This window comes from Botryllus schlosseri, chromosome 6, assembly GCF_051294905.1.
Source record: "Botryllus schlosseri isolate E-star chromosome 6, Bs_hap1, whole genome shotgun sequence".
Classification (NCBI taxonomy): domain Eukaryota; kingdom Metazoa; phylum Chordata; class Ascidiacea; order Stolidobranchia; family Styelidae; genus Botryllus; species Botryllus schlosseri.
In genome coordinates this window covers 10,477,304-10,497,425 of record NC_137241.1, presented here as the reverse complement: position 1 = coordinate 10,497,425, position 20,122 = coordinate 10,477,304, and the positions used below count along the sequence as shown (strand labels likewise).

General features: G+C 38.8%; 1 protein-coding gene and 1 pseudogene across 2 annotated transcripts; one reads left to right on the top strand and one right to left on the bottom strand.

Annotated features, from left to right (window-relative positions):
- Window positions 1-23: 23 nt before the first annotated feature.
- On the top strand, window positions 24-13,465 carry LOC145440234 (adenosine 3'-phospho 5'-phosphosulfate transporter 1-like). Its single transcript, XM_080317807.1, has 8 exons — window positions 24-210; window positions 567-724; window positions 1,029-1,147; window positions 3,004-3,160; window positions 3,220-3,355; window positions 4,800-4,924; window positions 5,799-5,969; window positions 12,073-13,465. The coding sequence occupies exons 1-8, from the start codon at window positions 24-26 to the stop codon at window positions 12,325-12,327; spliced, it is 1,308 nt and encodes a 435-aa protein (XP_080173933.1). The 3' UTR covers window positions 12,328-13,465.
- Window positions 13,466-17,732: 4,267 nt separating this feature from the next.
- Window positions 17,733-20,111, bottom strand: LOC145440230 (S-adenosylhomocysteine hydrolase-like protein 1 pseudogene; annotated as a pseudogene). Its single transcript, XR_013915474.1, has one exon. The product of XR_013915474.1 is annotated as an S-adenosylhomocysteine hydrolase-like protein 1 pseudogene (transcript).
- Window positions 20,112-20,122: the final 11 nt, after the last annotated feature.

Below are 20,122 nucleotides of genomic sequence, written 5' to 3'. Positions count from 1 at the left end.
TTTAGTGTGCATACACTACAAGCATGATTCGTTTATACATCCTTCTAATTTTAATTACAACAGTGGTGCATGCCCCTCCGATTCGTGATGATGTAGTGAAAGATGTGTGGATTATTCGTCTCTTTTTAAATCTGCTTGGGTATGCCACTCTGATCGTGCCTGCCGCGCTTCTAATACGGTATCTTAAAAGGATCAAATATCAAGAAACAGGTAGCCTACTGTATTTGGGATGCATAGTAATGAGTTTAGTTACTCACCCTTGCCTTTTATTATTGATGTCTATTTTTCAAAGAGCCACCATAGGGCTCTAATGAATATTATTGAACTTGACTAGTGTAATATTTTTTGGTAGTCCTGGTTATATATCTATCACACTATAGCCCTATGCATTTTGTGCTAGATTTGTGATGGTCCCTAATGCAACTATTATATTGATATACTTACTATGTCCATTGTCCATGATCAGATTTCTTGTATCATCAACATCCTGATTTTGTTACTTATTACCACTATTTCTTGTCTTATTTCATGGTACAGGGGTGTAACAATTTTTTTGTCTGTTGCAGGAAGTGGTTTTTGTTTTCCTGTCGTGAAATTGTGTGTTTTTGGACATGATGCTGACAGCAAGGTCAGCGAGCAAGGTACCGCGAGCAGTGCTGTCAAAAGAGAGCGATCAACTTTTGTTACGGGTGTCAAACTGGTTGCTTGTACCATTGGTCTTCAGGTAAAATACAATATTTATTTGTATCTCATCCATTTTCTTATTCAGGAAGCATGGAAAGTCTTCGATAAACTACAAATTCAAAATTTGACAGTGAAGTTGATTCCTAATTTCATTCCTAACAAATTCCTAATTTCATTTGGAATTTGAAATTTATCGAAGAGAGTTAGTTATAGCAGCCATATAATTACTGATGGTTTGGCTTCTCCAACATAGATTATTTCCTCAATTTGTTATTAGAAACGACTTCAGCCAACATGCCTTGTTGAAATATGCATGGACGATAATATCTGAATTTTGTTTTCAGGTGGCGTACTTGACATGGGGCGTCTTGCAGGAAAGAATTATGACCATAGAATATGGAAAAACAGATTCTTCCCCAGGAGAAAAATTCAAAAATTCGCAGTTCTTAGTTTTCGTAAATAGGTAAGCTGGTGTTAACACCAGGTAATACACCATTGCCAACGTTATGCTAGCTCACTTTTCTTGTGCACATTTAGGAATGATGAGAATGCCCGTCTTCTGACGTAGTTCCATGTTTCACGAGTATCCTAGATCCACCCTGAACAAACATCCTTCCTTGAAGTTATCAGTTATTCAACTCACCCCAAGAGCCTCCATTCTAAGGCAATGCTATTTCTCATTTGTCGTTCATGACATGCCAATCACAAATAGGGTGCTGTGTTGGAATTCTTTTGTAAACAAATGCTGCTTCCACCATTCGCTTATGAGTTCAAAGGTATCAATATTTCTAAGTCTTGATTCTAGTTTTTCCGATCAGCTTGAGATCCTGAGATTGGATGCATATCTGTAATCTTATTCACCTGCCTAAATAATTATTATCGCACAAATATTTGCTAGTAGTAAGAATCTTTGATGTTACCTGCATAATCGCTGTACAATAATTGACTATTTGAAATGAATACAGGTACTACGGTAGGTTGACTTATCATGAGTTACTCATGCAATGACAAGTGGTCTTTGGTCAGCACCATTTCAATTGGTTTCACTTGATCTTGGTTCATGAACGGTTGGTTAGGCTGATATTGTAATCTCAACTAGATTTGTATTACATGGAAAACACAGTTGGTACCTGTGATATAGCTCTGGTAATTTTAGCCTGAGGGCTTAGCTCAAATGGAGTTGCACAACTGCTTAGTGTATCATGTATTATAGAAGTGTACATTGTATCCCATTGTTTGTGGTCATACTCAATACTCATCTCTAGTCTCTACCCATAGGCTAATCCTGATTGCCATTAGTTCAGGGGTCGCCAACTCACAAACGGGTCGCGGGTCACTTTTCAAATCTTGTAGAGGCTGCTGGCGCATGACTTTGATATCGGGATAAAATAGACCCTCCAGTTTAGCAACCACGTTTATAAATCTTTACGTCAGTACAACGCTGTGATATCTGACATAGGCGACGGGCATATTTAGCACAAAATGAATAATAATTTATTGAAGAAATACCAATGCAACAAAAATATCATGATCATCACTTTGATTCTATTTCAAGTGACTAAAGAATCGATATTGGGATTAGCTAAGACACTATCTCCTCATAAAGATTTATATTGTGGGGAAGTCTCAAGTCATTCTCCAAGCGTCTCGGTTTTGGCAGTGTCTGGGCCATTGCATGTCAAGGCTTCCTGCCCATTCATATCAGATAATTTTTCCTCCATGGGATGCTATTGTCGCCGAAGACGTATCAGGTAGTGAGGAATAGTGATGTTGAACACCAGAGAATATCTTATTTTGAACAACAACAATATTTATAAGCTGTATCAATTTTAGCATTTCAAAATGCTTCATTTAACGTTCTTACGAAATCTCAGGTTAGGTCGCGGCCCGCAAGGTCATATTTTGCGGGCCGCGTGTTGGTGACCCCTACATTTGTCCCGTCACCACCTTGCGTGGTCGCATTTGTGTTTCAAACACTATGGTCATGGTGGCAACACTTTTTGTGCTTTTAGTCGCCCACTGTACTTAATCAAATATGTTTTATGGAGATAACGAAAATATAGTATCTGTATGACTGATTTGAGAAGCATCTGGCCGAGTAGCCGTAAAAGTAGCATTAGAGTAGGCCTATAAGTGAGTCCGTGATTTATAGCTGATGAAAGGTGGAGATCTGTTTTGTCCAACATGCAAATTTTCCTGTCTATCAGTGATCGGATAAATAGAATACTGTTAGCACTTTTATGGTGGTAACAGCTCTGAGTGTCTTTTTTATCGTTATTCTCAGATAATGATTTGAGATTACAATTACTTTTGTTGCAGGTTGCTGGCATTTATCGTATCTGGCATTTACATTTACGTTACGAGGCAGCCCCGGCACACCTGCGCTTTGCACAAGTTTTCCTATTCGTCATTTTCGAATATCATGAGCAGCTGGTTTCAGTATGAAGCGCTGAAGTACGTCAGCTTTCCGACGCAGGTAAATCTCGTCCTTTTTGCGTATCATTCTTGTATTGTCGCATTTTATTCTCTGTGTAGGTTCTCGGAAAAGCGTGCAAAGTGATTCCGGTGATGTTGATGGGGAAAGTCGTTTCGGGGAACACGTATGAATTTTACGAATGGGCGACGGCGGGGATGCTGTCTGTTGGAATCAGCTTGTTTTTACTATCTCAAGGTATGGGAGAACTAAAATTCAGTACCGTACTGTGGGTAGTAAAAAAAATTTGATATACCGTTCTTTATCAAATGTCACTGGCATGATTTTGCTTGTAAAGGGCCCTATAACAAGTAGGCTACACATTCAACTGTCTCGTCTTGTGCTAGGATTGATTCGGAAAAGAAGCTCTCTCTCTCTTCCTGTGTATGATGTCATGATCAGGGCTGGACAAAATCAAATATATGAGTGATTCTATTCAGAATCGAATATCTGGTTACGAGTCTAGTATTCGAGTATCACTCATTATGATGTCATTATGACAGTATGGATAGTGTGGAAAATTTTAAGGTGTACACTGTACAGGTACCTATTATGCAACCGCTAAGACAGGATTGCCTATTTTACTCAACAATACCCATTTCATTGCACTTTGCGACAATGCCATGCCGCGATACGTCCAATTGAGATTTCGAAGGATGGAAAAATATTTAAACTGTAATTGTTGTCACTGGTACAGGAAAATGACATATAATTTCAGCACTTGAAAAGAGTCATCTCTCACTGTACAAATGATTATAATTGATAATAAATGTGCAGCCCTAGTCATAATAAGTATGGCTAGACCCCAGAGGTGACACATGATTTTGCTCTACCGCACTTCAATGAAATCTTTCAATACTAAACATGATTTTAATGTTTGTGCACATTGATACTCATATGATACTGCTACAAACATTTTCTGTTTCCAGTATAGAATTGATGTTTGTGTTTTGAATGTGTATTTTCAATTTTGTGCTTTCATTCAGGAGCTTTGTGACAAATATGATATAAACCCTACGACAGCATTTTGGTAAGAAATCTCATGAGGGCCGTTGTTATAAACTTACCGATATCGTGACGCTGCACTACCGATGGACGCTGTTTTAAATACAGTTTTAGCAGTCTCTATTCGATGCCCGAGCCCTATTTATGCTTGGAGGGGGTTTCATTTGTTTGAGCAAGTTTTGAAAAGTAGTTCTAATTGATAGGGTATGTTGCTCAGTCATAAGATCAATCACTACACGATTTTGACATCCTACCCACTGCTTCAGTGCTTAATTTTACCTATAAAATCAGAAATTTGCTTGTAACTTTTTTTCTGTTCATTTTTAAGAGTAAGTTCTATGGAAGTGAGATAGAAACATGTTGCTTCTGCATCTTTTAAGCCCAAAACTGACTTTCTAGTGTAAGTGATGATCCAGATATGGCGAAATTAGCTGTTTTTGGCTCGTTCGGTGAATTTGCACGACCACTAGAGGGTGTACAAACCCAAAATTATGATAGAATTTATTTGTTTACAATTTGGCACCACATATCAAGACACTTTTTTGAAATTCAAAAATTTTCATTTTTCACTCCACCCTAGCACCTCATATTACCAGCATCTCCGATACTGATACCGTACCAACTAATACAATTACAGGCCAGTCTGGCAAGAGCGTGCAGGTAGATACGGTGGGGGACGACATGACTACGTTTGCCATATTTTCCGGACTGATACTGATGATCGGTTACATGGCGTTTGACAGCTTCACGTCCAACTGGCAGGTATGGAGTTTTCATAACCTGACATGTGATCTGTTGGGTGGCGCTGCTGAGTCACAGAAAAATGTAGCAGCAAGATGAGCAGATTCAATGTTTTTTCTCTCATGAAACTAGACAGGTAATTGTCTGTAGTTGTCAAAATAGAAATACCGATATAATAAGAAAATCACAAATATGAATTTGGCCTGAATCTTTAAACCTGTTTTTCCTAAATCCAAATACAGGATCAATACAGATATACTGGTCATTTTTTTATTTCAACTTTTGTAACCAACCAAAATTGTTGACTTGGGCCCGGAGATATAATCAGGATCTGTAGAAAATTCTCTTGTCAGTTTCGATGTAACGTGTCACATGCAACCATAGACTCGAGAAGTTTCAAATTGGATGTGTGGTGCATTATGGCATGTTCAGTGAATCCGTCGTCATCGATGCCCTAGACCCCCCCGGTTCGAGTCTCGGCAGTAGCATGTTTTGAGAGATGTCGAATGTTTATTTGGGCTCCACCTCCTCTACATCACTGTTCTTACAGCGTCTTTACAATAAAACTGTTAAATTGGGCACTAGGCAGATGTGGATTTTAGATTAAGAGACCATACTTTGGTTGTTACGATATCTTCCTGTACGTTAGTTAGGTTTAGGTGATAGAAAAGCGTAGATCAGGATAGGGATCCGCCAAGTTCCGAATTCACCAAGTAACTAGTACATTATGTATCTTGATCTAATAGAAACAAAGAACCCCCTTCTTCATCCCGATTACATGCAATTTGAAAAAATCTTTCATTCTAAGCAAACCAAAATCACGTGCTGGATATGAAGCCTTCTGCTGTAAACTGGAAATTTGTGCGATCCGTTATTGACTTGTTTTCAATTTTAGGGTCAGCTTTTCAAAACCTATCAGATGTCATCATTCCAAATGATGTTCGGCGTGAATTTGTTTTCCTGTCTCTTCACGTCGGTGTCGTTATTGGAGCAAGGGGGCTTCTTCCAGGCGTTTGCCTTTATGACGTCACACTTTGACTTTGCGTTGCATTCCGTCATACTTTCGGTGAGTTGGAGACGGCTGTGTGTTATAGCCTAAGTGTATGATCTGATGATGTTCTGTACGGTTTGGCATATCAGGTGATGGCTGTCTAGAGACCTCTGCGAATCTGCAGAGATGAACAGAGTAGTTAGCATTGATACTCGAAAACAGTGGTTCTCAACCTTTTTGACCCGCGCAGTCATCTCAAGCTCGCCTATATACAGTAGTTTTCAATGTATAATGCGCAAAATTTTACCGATTTTTTGCCCTAAAATAGGGGGGTGCATATTATACATGGGTACAGCAAGCCTTGAAAAAAAATCTCCTCGATCAAAAACTTGAAATCACACCTTTCTTCACGTTTGTTTCCAATCGCGCATCACCTCTAGCCACCGTGCCCCATAATTCGTATTATAGAGTGTAACGCGCTGCCAAATAGAGAAGCGTGTTGCTAATTAACGAAAAGCTTGTTGCCAATTAACGAGAGTCGACGGCACAGCACGCGATCTCTTGCTGAGTTAGTTTGCCGTTCGTCGCGAGCGAAATTAGGTCGCTGATTGCTAGAAGCGTGCGCGGCAATCCTTGCTGATTCATCGCATCAACGACAGACCTTGAAAATCCCATACGCAAAAGGCCATGTGCGCAAGATATAATCGCTTGCGTAATCAATCGCATCTCCAACAGGACTGGTGCGCCCGACATAACCGTTGACCTGAGCAATCGCATCTGTAATTGTAATAGGCCTCGTGCACAAGATGTCGTGTGTCGCTAGCCTGAACTATCGCGTCGCCGGCCTCGCAGGCTTTGGCTACTATCTACTTTCGTTTAGAGACAATGCCGTTAATTGTATTATGATTAGCGATGGTTATGTCATGATTGTTCGACAGTGACATCGCAAAACAGAACAACATCATGTACTAAAACACAACTATTCTTGAACTGCGAATGCAGGGTGCGTACTACTCATGGGTACAGTTTTTTTCCCAGAATTTACACGCCATTTTAAGGGTGCGTATTATACATGGGGGCGCACTATATTCGGAAAATTACGGTATCCGCGGACTCAAGCTATATATTACCGAAAAAGAGGTTTTTTGATTTCTATCCAAGAGAGTTAAATTCGGTAACAACGAAAAAAGCAAGCACTGTTTTTCACTCAACACACACTCAATTAGAGCATTGTCCTTGAACTTGCTTGACAAGTTTATGGAATCCGGAATTATGGTTGTCGCTGCCTACATCTTATGTCATCTTAGGGTTGAAGTCTATTGGATTGCGATAACTCTTTTGTTCATCGTCAGATTCACACAGGTATATGGTTGGTAATGGCAAAAGAGCTGTTGCAGCTTGCTCGCAAATATCTGAAAGACTACGCTCCACCGACTGCACATTAGCCCGAAATTGAGTCAAAGAAAGTCTTTTTAAACTTGTCTTTCCACATCTGTTGGCTTTGCAATTCAAGCAACTGTTCAGTAATGCAGTCCATATCTCGAGTTCTACTGATAATAAACAGCTATAGATTGTTTCTGTGATGATCACATGTCCCTGCGTATTATCAGCATCCAAGTAATGTCTACAAGTGAACTATAAATTGCAATAAATACAATGATATTCAGCGTATATCACGCCTAAAACATGTGCATAAGTGTGTATGAAGAGCTGTCATAGGGGGTTATATCTGGCATTTTCGGTATGTGAATACTCAGCGTAAAATTCTGCGTCCACTTGTACCAAATCCAAGTCAATCCGACCAAAATTGTAGAGTTTATGACCAGTATAGGATTGCTTATGACAATTTTGACAATAGGCTACCTCGGACATAAATATAGGGCATTTTGAAAAAGTCCAGTTGGCGATAATAGGGGTTCATACCTGACATGTTTGGTATCAAACCAGGAAGATGCTAGAGACGTGCAAAGCAGACCCGTTTTGCCTGTGAAACTTGCAACCAAGTGGTTTGCCCAAGACACAGAAAACTTCAGAAGAACAAATATTTCTTGGAATGTTGGTCAATTAGTTGTAGTGCCCTATGTTTCGTTGTTCTTGCATTTGAAATATACGTGGCAAAACATCTCTTATTGAGGTATCTCTAATGTTGCTTTCAAAACTCCATAAATTGCAGTATAATTTATTAAATTGAAGGATTTTCGCGTGCACCTAATCCAGAGTTAACATCATAATAAGAAGCATACAGAAAGAGACTAAAACGAAAACGAAGACCAAATTGGCAAAATATGATGTAACTATGCAATAATAAAAAGGAGGGCTAAGTCAGCTGTACCGGTACTCCGGTTGCGGTAGTCATAATAAAGTGACAAGAGAAAATCAAATTATACAATACACACGGAAGACATTACACAGACAATTAGCGGTATATATTAATGGAATATTGTACAGAAACTCTTTCTTCATCTTATTTTGCCGTTAATTCTTGATAAGGGGCACACGAAAAGTCTTTGAGTTAATAAATTCTACTGCAATGAATGTAGTTCTGAAAGCACTATTCAAGTTCAGTGCCGCCAGTCACATATTTGAGGTATCTTTGCATTTTATATGACAGCTATTAAGGTAACTAATATTTCAAAAGTGGTATTTTGCGAATCACTCATCAAGGCCGAAGCCCAAGTCTCAAATCTGAGTTTGACAAACCCGGACCAGCACAGGGCTCATGCACTTTCGGACCAAAAAGCTATCTTCTCCGTAAGGCTGTGATGAGTTTGGTCCGAAAGTGCATGAGCCCCGCTGGTTTGTCAATTACATGTTCCGAAATCATATCGGAAGTAGAAGACAGAAATTGAAAATTTTGACATTTTCGTGGATTTTAGACTTGCTAAATCGAAAACTATGCCTGTAGAACTCCAAATCAAGTTCCATGATCGTTTAAGGTTTTATCATTCAAAAATCACCTAATTTGTCAATGTGTCTGCCGATTAATATACCTAAAATCCCTGTGCTCGCGGACTCATCCAGGCCCTTCCATGGACTCATTTGAGTCCGCGGACTCAATGTTGAGAAACACTGCTCGAGAAGAAGTAATATTCAGATTTCTACTCAATTATAAGTAAAAGTAGCAATTTCCAAGACATTTGAACACTACTGTGGGTAGAGAAGTGGAGGTGGAAAATGAAAGATTGTTTGAAAAGTATTCAAGTAGTTACAAGAAGTAGATCTCGTCAAGGGGTTAGATCAGGGTTGTAATGACTCGAGTTGCGATTTTCTGATGACTCGACTTACTCAAGTTATTTTCTCAATATACGGAACTCGAGTCAATTTGTTTATTGACTCGACTTGGACTGTATATATGTTGTCAAAAATTGAAATTTTATAATATTTTGATCACTTCGAAACTTTTTTAAACACGCCCCCGTTTATGATACCGGTAGTGAAAAATGTCGCGCCCCCTTATCGTCATATCACAAAATGCAACCAGAATGCTAGCAATCCCAACGGATAGTTTGATGGCATAGAAAGTTATGACTGTTGATGATAGAATTCTCAATTATGAAACTCAGACTAAAAAATTTTCAGTTGACCGCAGCTTCGCAGCCCCCATCATATGCTTTCACACCCCCCAGTTTGAGAACGAATGCTTTAGCATCTCCGAATAGGGCACAACAGTAGATCAAAATCTGCAACAAGCTACTTCTGTGACCCATGGATGCGTACAGTCGATAAGTACAAATCATATCCCAGCAATAAACGTCTCGTTGCGTATATCAAGCATATCATTTTCGAGAACTGGGAACATATTCTGTGTAGTGAACAACAAATTGCATTAAAAAAAATTATTTATAAAATTTATGAAAAAGTCCTATATGATCAATGAACATCCTCAAAGAAAATCGGTAATTGAATGATTTTAATTCAAGTTTTGTTGACAGCCAAACCGCCACTAGGCCGTGAAGTATATTCGGAACCAATATCTTCAATTCTTCGTGATTTCCCATCGACCTTGGAGATATATTGGATGTGAATCTGGAATTTTTGATCACATGTTTCGGTTAATTTGAAATTTGAAGAGCAATGTTGAATTTGTACACATCCACGTACTATAATAGGAAATCCAATGTCAAATGTTGTTGGCACAAATTGACACTTGCCGCACTTATCGATTTCATTTCAATTACCGTTATGTGTCCGTTATATTTAGGTATAATGAAATCACTTGACCAAGAGAATAAATCCTCAATGTCCTGTGTTGAACTCTATGTCCAATACTGCCGTATAGTATACAGTACCTTAATATCTACAATACTGTTGGCTGGTATGATGACTTTTAAAACTTCATAGTACATCTATAAATTGGTGAAGATAATAATCAAAAAGTATCTTTAAAAACTCAATAAATATTGTTGTATTCTGTAATCAACTACCTTAAGGGCATACGAGTTCAATACGCCTTTGGACATACTCCGGATGACTTTGGAATATAGATTTAGGAGGGTATTTTGCTTCTGAAAGAGGTATTTAGAGATTGAGGTGGGTATTGATCACCTTTCCGCTCTAATAATTGACATGAGCTGTCATCCAACTGAATAGGACACAGCAATGACACGGAGCATCTGACTTTGCAAATATGTGGTCAATTTTTACTTCATTGTAAATATAGACAGTGTACTACACTCGTACAGCTTGTGAACATAGCCTATAACATTCAATTATGGTTTCCCAGTGAAGGAATATTTGTACAGTACACGCCTTAACACAAACAAGCACTATCAATGGTTTTCCCTTGTAGGCTTTCATAGTAGCTGTAGTTTAGTAAAGAGCCGATTTGTGAAGTTTTATTATTGCATGTTCACTACCCGTTGTCATGTCTTTAGTGACATTAATAATGGCCTTTTCTGGGCAATGGCCATCTGCAAAACCATTTTTTGTCATTTGTTATTACACTACACACCACTCAGTATCTTTGGTCCTATCAATCTGCTAACGATAACGATTCATTTTTCAATTAAGTAAGGCGACACACATCTTACTGCCGAAAACACAGTCTCAAGGGGTTTGTACACCTACCTCGTTAATGGCTTATGGTGAAGATGTTACAGTGATCAATGTCAACTCTTGTCCTTGAGCAATGCTCCGTGGGCTGTAGAAAGATATATACAACTGCCTTGATGTGCCCATTTTTTCCTTAGGTGCTTGCATTTTTAGTGAATATTTCGTCCCTTGTTGATAGGATTTTTCTATTAAGTGTAATGATCTAGAAAGCTGCTGTTGTTGTGATGGGAGGATGAGATGCAATAGTTTTTTTGTGTAACGATACAAGTCAATCTGTAAAATGGGTTTTAATCGAACAGTCCAATATGTGATTCGACTCTAGGTCCTCTTTCTTATCGCAAAAAAATTAGCGATGCCAGAAGTAAAAGATTTGGATGCGTTTTATACGTAGGACCACATCATATGTTTGGTTGAGATTCTAATTTGTGAATTTGTTATTCACTACAAAACATTCTTAATCAATTCTCCAGTCAAATTAATTGTGACGTAGTTTTTGTATCTCAGACTCAGAGACAATCCTTTTCGCATCTTTAAAGGGTCACTGCACTCTAAAAAAGATGTGGTCTCAAATTGAAGGGCAAAATGAAAGAAAAATTTTGGCCGCAGCCGTTTTCTTCAGAACGCCACCGTAATGGAGCTGTAATGTATTGAAATTTCCACAGTTGCATCACGCTGCAGCAGTCACGCAGAGATCGAACTTTATATAGTTGTCATTGTCAGCCGATGTTATGAAGGAAATAGAATACACTAGGCCTGATTTTGACATAAATCTCCTGACTGGACATTCTCTGTTGAACGCGGTATCTAAACCACCTTGGCGTGTACGACATATTTCCTTCATAACATCGGCTGACAGCTATATAATGTTTGATCTCTGCGTGACTGCTGGAGCGTGATGCAACTGTGGAAATTTCAATACATTACAGCTCCATTACGGTGGCGTTCTGAAGAAAACGGCTGCGGCCAAAATTTTTCTCTCGTTTTGCCCTTCAATTTGAGACCACATCATTTTTAGAGTGCAGTGCCCCTTTAAGTAAGCTACCGAAACTACAGATAACAATAGTAGTGTCCTGCGACTAAGGTTGCCATCATTAATTCATTATTGACTCTGCCACGTTTTTTACAGATTTGTTCTGCGTTGGGGCAGCTATTCATTTTCTACACCATCTCCGAATTCGGAGCCGTAGTTTTCACGATTATCATGACAACGCGACAGGCATTTGCGATATTGCTGTCCTGCGTCATTTACGGACATCCCGTTTCCGCCATCGGGCTTGTGGGGATGCTCGTCATTTTCGGCGCTCTGTTCTTGAGGATTTACGCCCGTTCGAGAAAGAATGCAATTGCAAAACAGCAATCCACCGCGGTAGCTAAATCTTGATCTGTACAGAATCATCTATCTACTGAATCCGTCTATTATATAGCTTATATGTTATCGCTGGGCTGTGGCATTGACCTTACGCACACACAGAATTCTCTTTTGAAACTGTAGCCGTATCATTCCATGATATTTGAAGCATTGCTACCTGTCTACCTATTGCTTTCATGCTGTCATCCGTTTCATGTTGTGGTGGGTTTTTAAGACAAGTTTTATTTCAAGTGGGGGTATCATCTAGATATAAATTGAACTAATGACAGTCGGTCTTCAGAAACTTGGCAAACTATGATCAATCGATTAATGCTAAGGCTAAAGGTGAAGCACCTTAATTGGGCTGACAGGAGGATTCCCATGGTATAATATAGTAATTCTAATCTCTAATCATTCTATCTGGCATACAGGGCATCTATATTAGTATGCACAGAGTCAATATACAGAGATGGTAGCATGTATGTTGTCAAATATGGTTCCATAGACTCGTATATGATCGCTTGCTCTGTTAAGATCGTTAACTATAATGAATCTACTCCCACATCTGTTGTAATAGGCATGTATTTTGGGTTATAGGAACTATACATTGTAAGAGATTTTTCTGTTACTTGTTCGGTCAGACTTTATCTAGAAAATATTTGTGCTCGCTAATGTATTCTCATGTCAATTTGGATAATGCATTCTCCCCATGATGTAGAACAGTGGTTCCCAAACTTTTTCGACTCGCCGTCCCCTTATCAAGCTCGACACAAATTTTCGCCACCCATATTTACGGATCCGAAAAAATGACGTATAAACGGGAAATTTATATACCTAACTCTGATCGCTATTGTAAATTGACTAAAAAACCAAAAATTTTTTCGAGACGGTGCTTGGAAAACCGGCTTCTGCAATACTTTCCGTGAGGGTGACCCCTTTTTTAATCAATTTTCACTTAATATGCAGAGTCAGCCATCTTCACCTGCATTTCTTTGGTGTGTTAATATATCTCACTGGACGTTCTAACATTTTCGCCCCTTGTTTCTCGAAACCAACCACATTGGGAACCACTGATGTAGATAGATAGATAGATGTATATGCATGTTCAATTTGCAAGATATATCCATGCACTGCACACTGGTACTAAGCATTATTTCGAAAATAAGAATTGTGATAGATGCCAAAATATTTTCGAAATCGGTCATTTCGTTAATCCGTCTTAGAAAAAGGAATTCCACTGATGGATGTTATTAGCCTTGGCCAATGTTTGGTACTGGATCAGTTATTGCAACAAATGTTTGACCTCTCATGTCCCAGAGTAGCTTTGTCTGACACAATACTGGGAATATATACTGTGTTTGTAGCAGTCATTGAAATACGCTACACAGCATTGATACATTTGGTTATAAGTCTGCTGCTATTTCTTGTCGCATTCTTCTTCTATACTATTTTCTTTACTTTCATTCAGTGTGCATGCCTCCTCTTTACATCGCCTAGGCCAAGGTGGGTGTCAGATTCCATAGACTACTCCTTGTCGCTTCGACATCTTCCTGTCTTTTCATTGTATCGCATTTTTGTGGTGTATTGAACTGATAAAATTGCTAATAAACCAATGATGATGGTTCATTTTTGCACCATCAACACTTCTTTTGATCACACTTTTATACAATTATTCATGTACAATTTCTACCACCACTTTTGACACAAACTGAGGCTATATTATAGCTAGCGCCTTTACAGTTATTCATGAGACATTTGGGAATTGAAAATTCATGGTATATTTTTAGATTTTCGTATGGTTTATATATTTCCATTGCCAAGTAGTAGGGTGATTTTTGCAGGGCGATTTTCAATTTCTGTGAATGGTACTGGTATTTATTGTGCAATTACAAAAAAATTAAAGCAACCAGCACTTGCTTATTAGGCTACCACAGTGCAACACTGCATTGTAGTTTGAATAGTCTGTAGCCTACATGGTTTCCTTTGTCCATCACAAACACATTGCGATGTTGTTTGGCTCAGATTATTTCATACCAGTGTTCGATTACATTGTGAATAAATAATTTGCAGTCTTGCTTGTCCCATCTGAAAGTAAATCAATAGAATATGATCCATCTACTGATCTACATATTTGGTTTCAATTATTCAAAATTTTCTGCTGTGATTCTTGTACTGTAGAAGTGGTATATAGTGAATTTTCTGTCCTGTGTTATTTAGGATTGTGGACAAAACGTATTTTATCGTAGCTGCTTCTTATCCTGTGTTTCTGCAGCGCTTGATGGAATGCAAGTGTCATATAGCCTTTGGCCAGTTTCAAGTTACTTACCTATTTCACTTCGAGATTATCATTAGAATATGATAAGCTTAGTCGAAGGCATTTAAACCTCGCCAAGTGAGTTTGTAAAAGCTCGTTCAACTACAAAGATTCCGCCCATGTATTGAGAATAAAGAATGGCATTTTGCAAAGTTGAAGCCTGGCTTGTTATTGGTAATTTACCTGAGCAATCCAAGGGTGGCAATTGAATTTTCAAGTGAAATCCTAATTGTGGTTCAACTGCTGTGATCCACTTGACTATCACGATAATAGTTAACTTGGCAATTCTGCTCTTCGTGTGGTCGGTACGCACCATATGTGAGGTTCCAAGTTTGTCTGCTTTGAGAGCCTGTTGTGAAAAATTGTCAGCTTGCACAAATGATTGGTCTTTCTTATCAGCATGGAAAAAGTGGGAATTTCAATTTAATTCTGTTCAGGTGCCACCTGAGATAACACAATCCATCATCCTATTCCGCTATCTCGCATTTTCATGGGTTTAGTATGATGAAGCAGCAATCAATATTTCTTAACGCCAGTCATTCTGCCCTTGTATTTATAATTGGTTCGCTTCGGAAAAGGTCAGTAGTGTAGGTAATTCTTGTTGTCGTGACATGGCCAGAAATACATCCTGTCGAATACCTATTATATTCTTGGCGTTAAATATTATTTCCATTGAAGCATATTTACAAAATTTCTTCCGATTGTTCTCATGAAGCAGCCTTATAACAACACAGAGAATGAATCAACACTGTGTTCCGACAAAATTGCTCTTAAAAAGTGGTTATGATTCTTTTCAAACCAACCTCTGAAAATAACTGCAAATACAGGTTTTACAGGCTATTTCTGTGAAATATATTCAAGTTGTATTATTTTCGGTGACTTTGGTTGGCATAGACTCCACATTTGACAGCATTGCTTAGTGTCTAAACTCGAAATGTAAGTACAGTTAAATTTACTGTGGTTATCTTTGATGTTCCCGCACATATCTAAACGTCGATGTGCCATCATCGTGAACAAAATAAACAGGTTCTTTCGAGTTGCTTTGAGCTAGATGAACCTGCATTTGATAATTAATCAATCAGTAAAACGAGCCGGTATAGTACCTGATATTGGATTTTGTTGTGAAAACAGGTACCCATGCTGTCATGGTGACGTCTCTGATTAGGTGTAATGCATACACTTTTGTGCTAGGATCTGCTACAGTAATTCTGGTGTTGTTGTGCAATGCACATTGGTGTTCCAGTGACGGTTCAAGATTTATCAATCTGGTTCACCCCCCCCCCCAGTTTACGCACTGCTCTGATTTTATGCCAGTCTCATAAACCGGCATCAGTTTTTAACCTTTTTGACATCATACGATCTAAGTTCTGTTTTAGAGAGCTGTTACTGTAATACGGTTTTATCTTCTGCTGCATAGCAACTGGTAACCTTATTTATCTAGAAATCAATAAAGGAATTTATGATACAAAACGTTGTGCTTGACTTACAGAATTATAATGCTGCTGATCGTTTGCGTGAGGACTTGGATGACTGGCTTATACTATTGCCATAGGCTATGCGGAGGATATCTCTAAAAATACTTATAGTAAGGAACAACATACAATGATGGCAACACATTCCACAGGATTTGATGCTGTTATCTGCATTCTATCTTAGATTGAAATTGATGATTCATGAATACTATCAATGATTCATAAATAGACCCAATACCTATTGTCATACTAAGACTTGGTCCTGTTAATGCCAAAATATCATAACATAATTCTGCTAGGCAAATTCCATGGTGAGTTGAGGAGAGCAAACACGGTGTACAATGATCATACCATTACATCTCTATATTGTGTACACTGCCAAAACAGGAAATAACAATAATATAGTCAACTTCTAACAATATATGCTATGGAGAAGACAAAATTATAGGGTTGTTATATAACAATAAAACTGCATTCAATAATTGTGTACACTGGCGAAACCGTGAATGAAATAATACAGCCAAATTTACAAGTGAAGATAAGCGTTAAAATGTTATTTTTAGACAAAAAATGATAGGGATATTTTATAGCAATCAAACTGCAATATAATTATATTCGAACATTTACGACTAATGATCTTCAAAAAAAATTACAGGATTATACAATAGACGACTGCATAGTCAATATAGTTTGATGGTATAAGCAGTTAAGTGCCAGAGATGTGTGCTGAATGTTTTATGAAGTTTATTTAGAATCGAAAAGTATGTATGTGTGATTTACAACCAATGACAGTGCTGCTGTACAAGAACCTTTCATTCTCATGACTAGGGCAATTTTTTTTTGACCTAAAAAACGGAAGATTTTGACCTAAAAAATCTAAATTTTGACCAAATTTTGACCTCACGTATGCAAATTAGGTGTTTTCGCATATAATGTTAAAATTGTTCTACTTATCTTCATTTCTGGTTGGAACTGTCTGTCCATACAAAGTAGATTGGCCAGGAAAAACGTTTTTGGCTCAAAAACTGACAGATTTTTACATGAAAAACTAGTATTTTAACGAAATCTGGCCCTGTGAAGAATTCCAGTAGTTACATTACGTATTCTGGTGGAAATAATTAAAATTTGTTGTAGTACAACGAAAGATCCTTTCCTACATTCTCGGGTAGAAAGTGTCTGTCCTTACTACGTAGCTTGCCAAGAACGGAGAAAGAACGTTCAACAGCAGCATTTGTTGGCTGACAACACTCAAGTTGTGTGCACATTGCTGGTGACAAACCGTGTTGCTTCATTCTGACAATGTTGTCTATATCACAATTTTTCAGCTTGCGCTTCTTGATATAAGAACCATGCAATGTCCAAGCAGTCTTGCTTCAGCTAGGATATTGCGGTACGTTGACCATAAAACTATAATAAAACCATGTCACTATTTGTTTCATTTGACCATTTATGATTCACAATGAGCAGACGATGGTCCGTTTACAACGATAGGCCTATAAAGTAGGCTACAAGCTGTAAAATATCAAATGATAGGTTCACCGACAGCGCAAAATCTACGATACAAACGAAATGCAGAGGTCAAAAAATGTTTGAATTTGTAAACAATTTTGACAAATTTTGACCTAACGCTACAATTTTGACCTAATTTTGACTTTTTTTGACATGTCAAAAAAAAATTGCCCTACTCATGACAATACTGCTTGGATAGGCCAAGCATTGCAGTGATTAACAATATGATTGGAAATCAACCATGAATAACTGATTTACTGCGGTCAGGTTTTTTGTGAAGTATACTATGTTAGTCTGTAATAAAAGCAAGAAGATAAAAACTGGAATCTCAAAGTCAAACATGACTGCATTTTATGTTTCATTCAACCACAATGAATGCCAATCCCATCAGTGGGAAAATATGTGGGGCTTTATCTAAGGTGGGCTGACTAATATACAAAGCGTTCATGTGACTTGGTTTGGCACAAAGGATGCATACATTACTGCCTACTAAGCAAGCTTACCAGCAATCAACTTCTTAGTGTCATTGTAGAACAAATTACAACATCGTCTTTCTAAAAAAATGGAATTAGTTCTATTATTGCAGATCTTATTAGTGACGTTGTCAACGTCCGACCATTGGAATTGCAAGAATATGTGATGTACTATACCAAAAATTATTGGATTGATAGCCTATACGATGCAACAAAAATTGACCATAAATTTTGCTTCCGATAAATGCCACGACTACAAGCTAAAACGAATGCGCATGGCACCATATTTTTTACTTTGCACCAAGTTACACGAAAGCGGTGATACATAGGTTAGGCTATACTTGTTTGTTAATGTCTGTCTTATTACATGGCATTCGAGTTGATCACTGACGGGGATAGATATTTGGTTGACAAATCTATGAAATTGTGCGACTATGGGATCAATATCTATGTAATATGGATTTGAAGATTAGTATCTGTAATAATTTGGCTTGAAAGGACCAGATTTGCTAAGGCCGAGGTAACGTGCTTGCTCATCACTCAGCTCGGTCAAATGCGCGTCAAACGTCGCCAAATGTAAACTGGCGACGTATTCATCCATTTTTTTTGGCAACAAGTAAACATCCTGTTGATAACGTCCGTCGGGGCAGTTATACAACTCAATCAACGCTAAAGCTTGTGTGCAATGCGTAATCGACAGCACAAACGAAGGAACGCTCGAACAACTCATGTTAAGCAGTCTTCCTTCCGCCAACAAAACGATACGTTTACCATCGGGCCATATGATGTGGTCCACTTGCGACCTGATATGTTCCCATGTTAAGTTTGGGGTTTTCAAACCAGCAACGTCTATTTCTGTGTTGCTGTGACCCATGTTACAAACGATAGCGCCGCTTTTCATCCTGTCCATTGCGTCTCGCGTAATTACGTTTTTGTTACCGGTGCACGTTATGAAGATGTCAACATGTTTGACTACCTCTAGCAAACGCACTACACGGAAACCATCCATGCTCGCTTGTAATGCGCAAATGGGATCGACTTCACTTATATAGATAATAGATCCCATGCCTTTCAATGCTGCACAACAGCCTTTGCCCACTTCACCGTATCCACACACTAACACCTGTTTCCCTCCGAACATAACGTCAGTAGTACGCTTCAAACCGTCAAGCACAGATTCGCGGCAGGAGTAGAGGTTGTCAAATTTCTGCTTGATAACCGAGTCACTAACATTCATGGCCGGTATGGACAGTCTACCGGTTTTCGCCAATTGATACAGCCTGTGAACGCCCGTCACACTCTCTTCCACGATTCCTCTCGATGCTTTGAAGACTGCCGGGTACTTCTTTATGATCGAATGAGTGAGGTCACCACCATCATCAAGTATCAGATTAGGCTGCCATCCATCTGCGAAAACACACTTTTCGATGCACCACCAAAAATCTTCTTCTTCCTCGCCTTTCCATGCAAAAACCGGCAAATTAACTTCGGCCATCGCAGCTGCGATTTCATTCTGAGTCGAGTATATATTGCAAGCGCACCACCGCACGCGTGCGCCAAGAGCAGTTAGAGTCTCGATCAATACAGCGGATTGTGCGGATATATGAGTGCAGGCTGCTATTTTAGCGTCTTTAAGAGGTTTATCAGCCTGAGCCCGGCGACGTAGATCCATGAGTGCAGGCATTTCTTGCTCGGCGATTTCAATTTCTCTTCGACCAAATTCCGCATGTCGTATATTTCTGATGCAGAAGTCATTGAAGCCTTTTGAATTGAGCTGTGTCAGTTCCCTTGGAGAAGTGTCGTCTTCGTCGTCCGAGCTAGAAAAAGAGCCAACGCTGGCAGTTGAAAGTTCTCGAGATAAAGTAACGCTAGGTCGGCGATGTTGTTTCGTGCTGCGTGTAGCGGTTTGCTTCGTTTCTGCTTCCAGAATGAACGAAACCTCCTGTTGACTACGTCGCCCTTCCGACGCCATCCTTCCGTACAGTATTTTCGTCTCTAGATGACTCTCGCTCGAAGTCACTTGATCTGCAGCGGTTTCTACATTTTGATCGATGTTATTT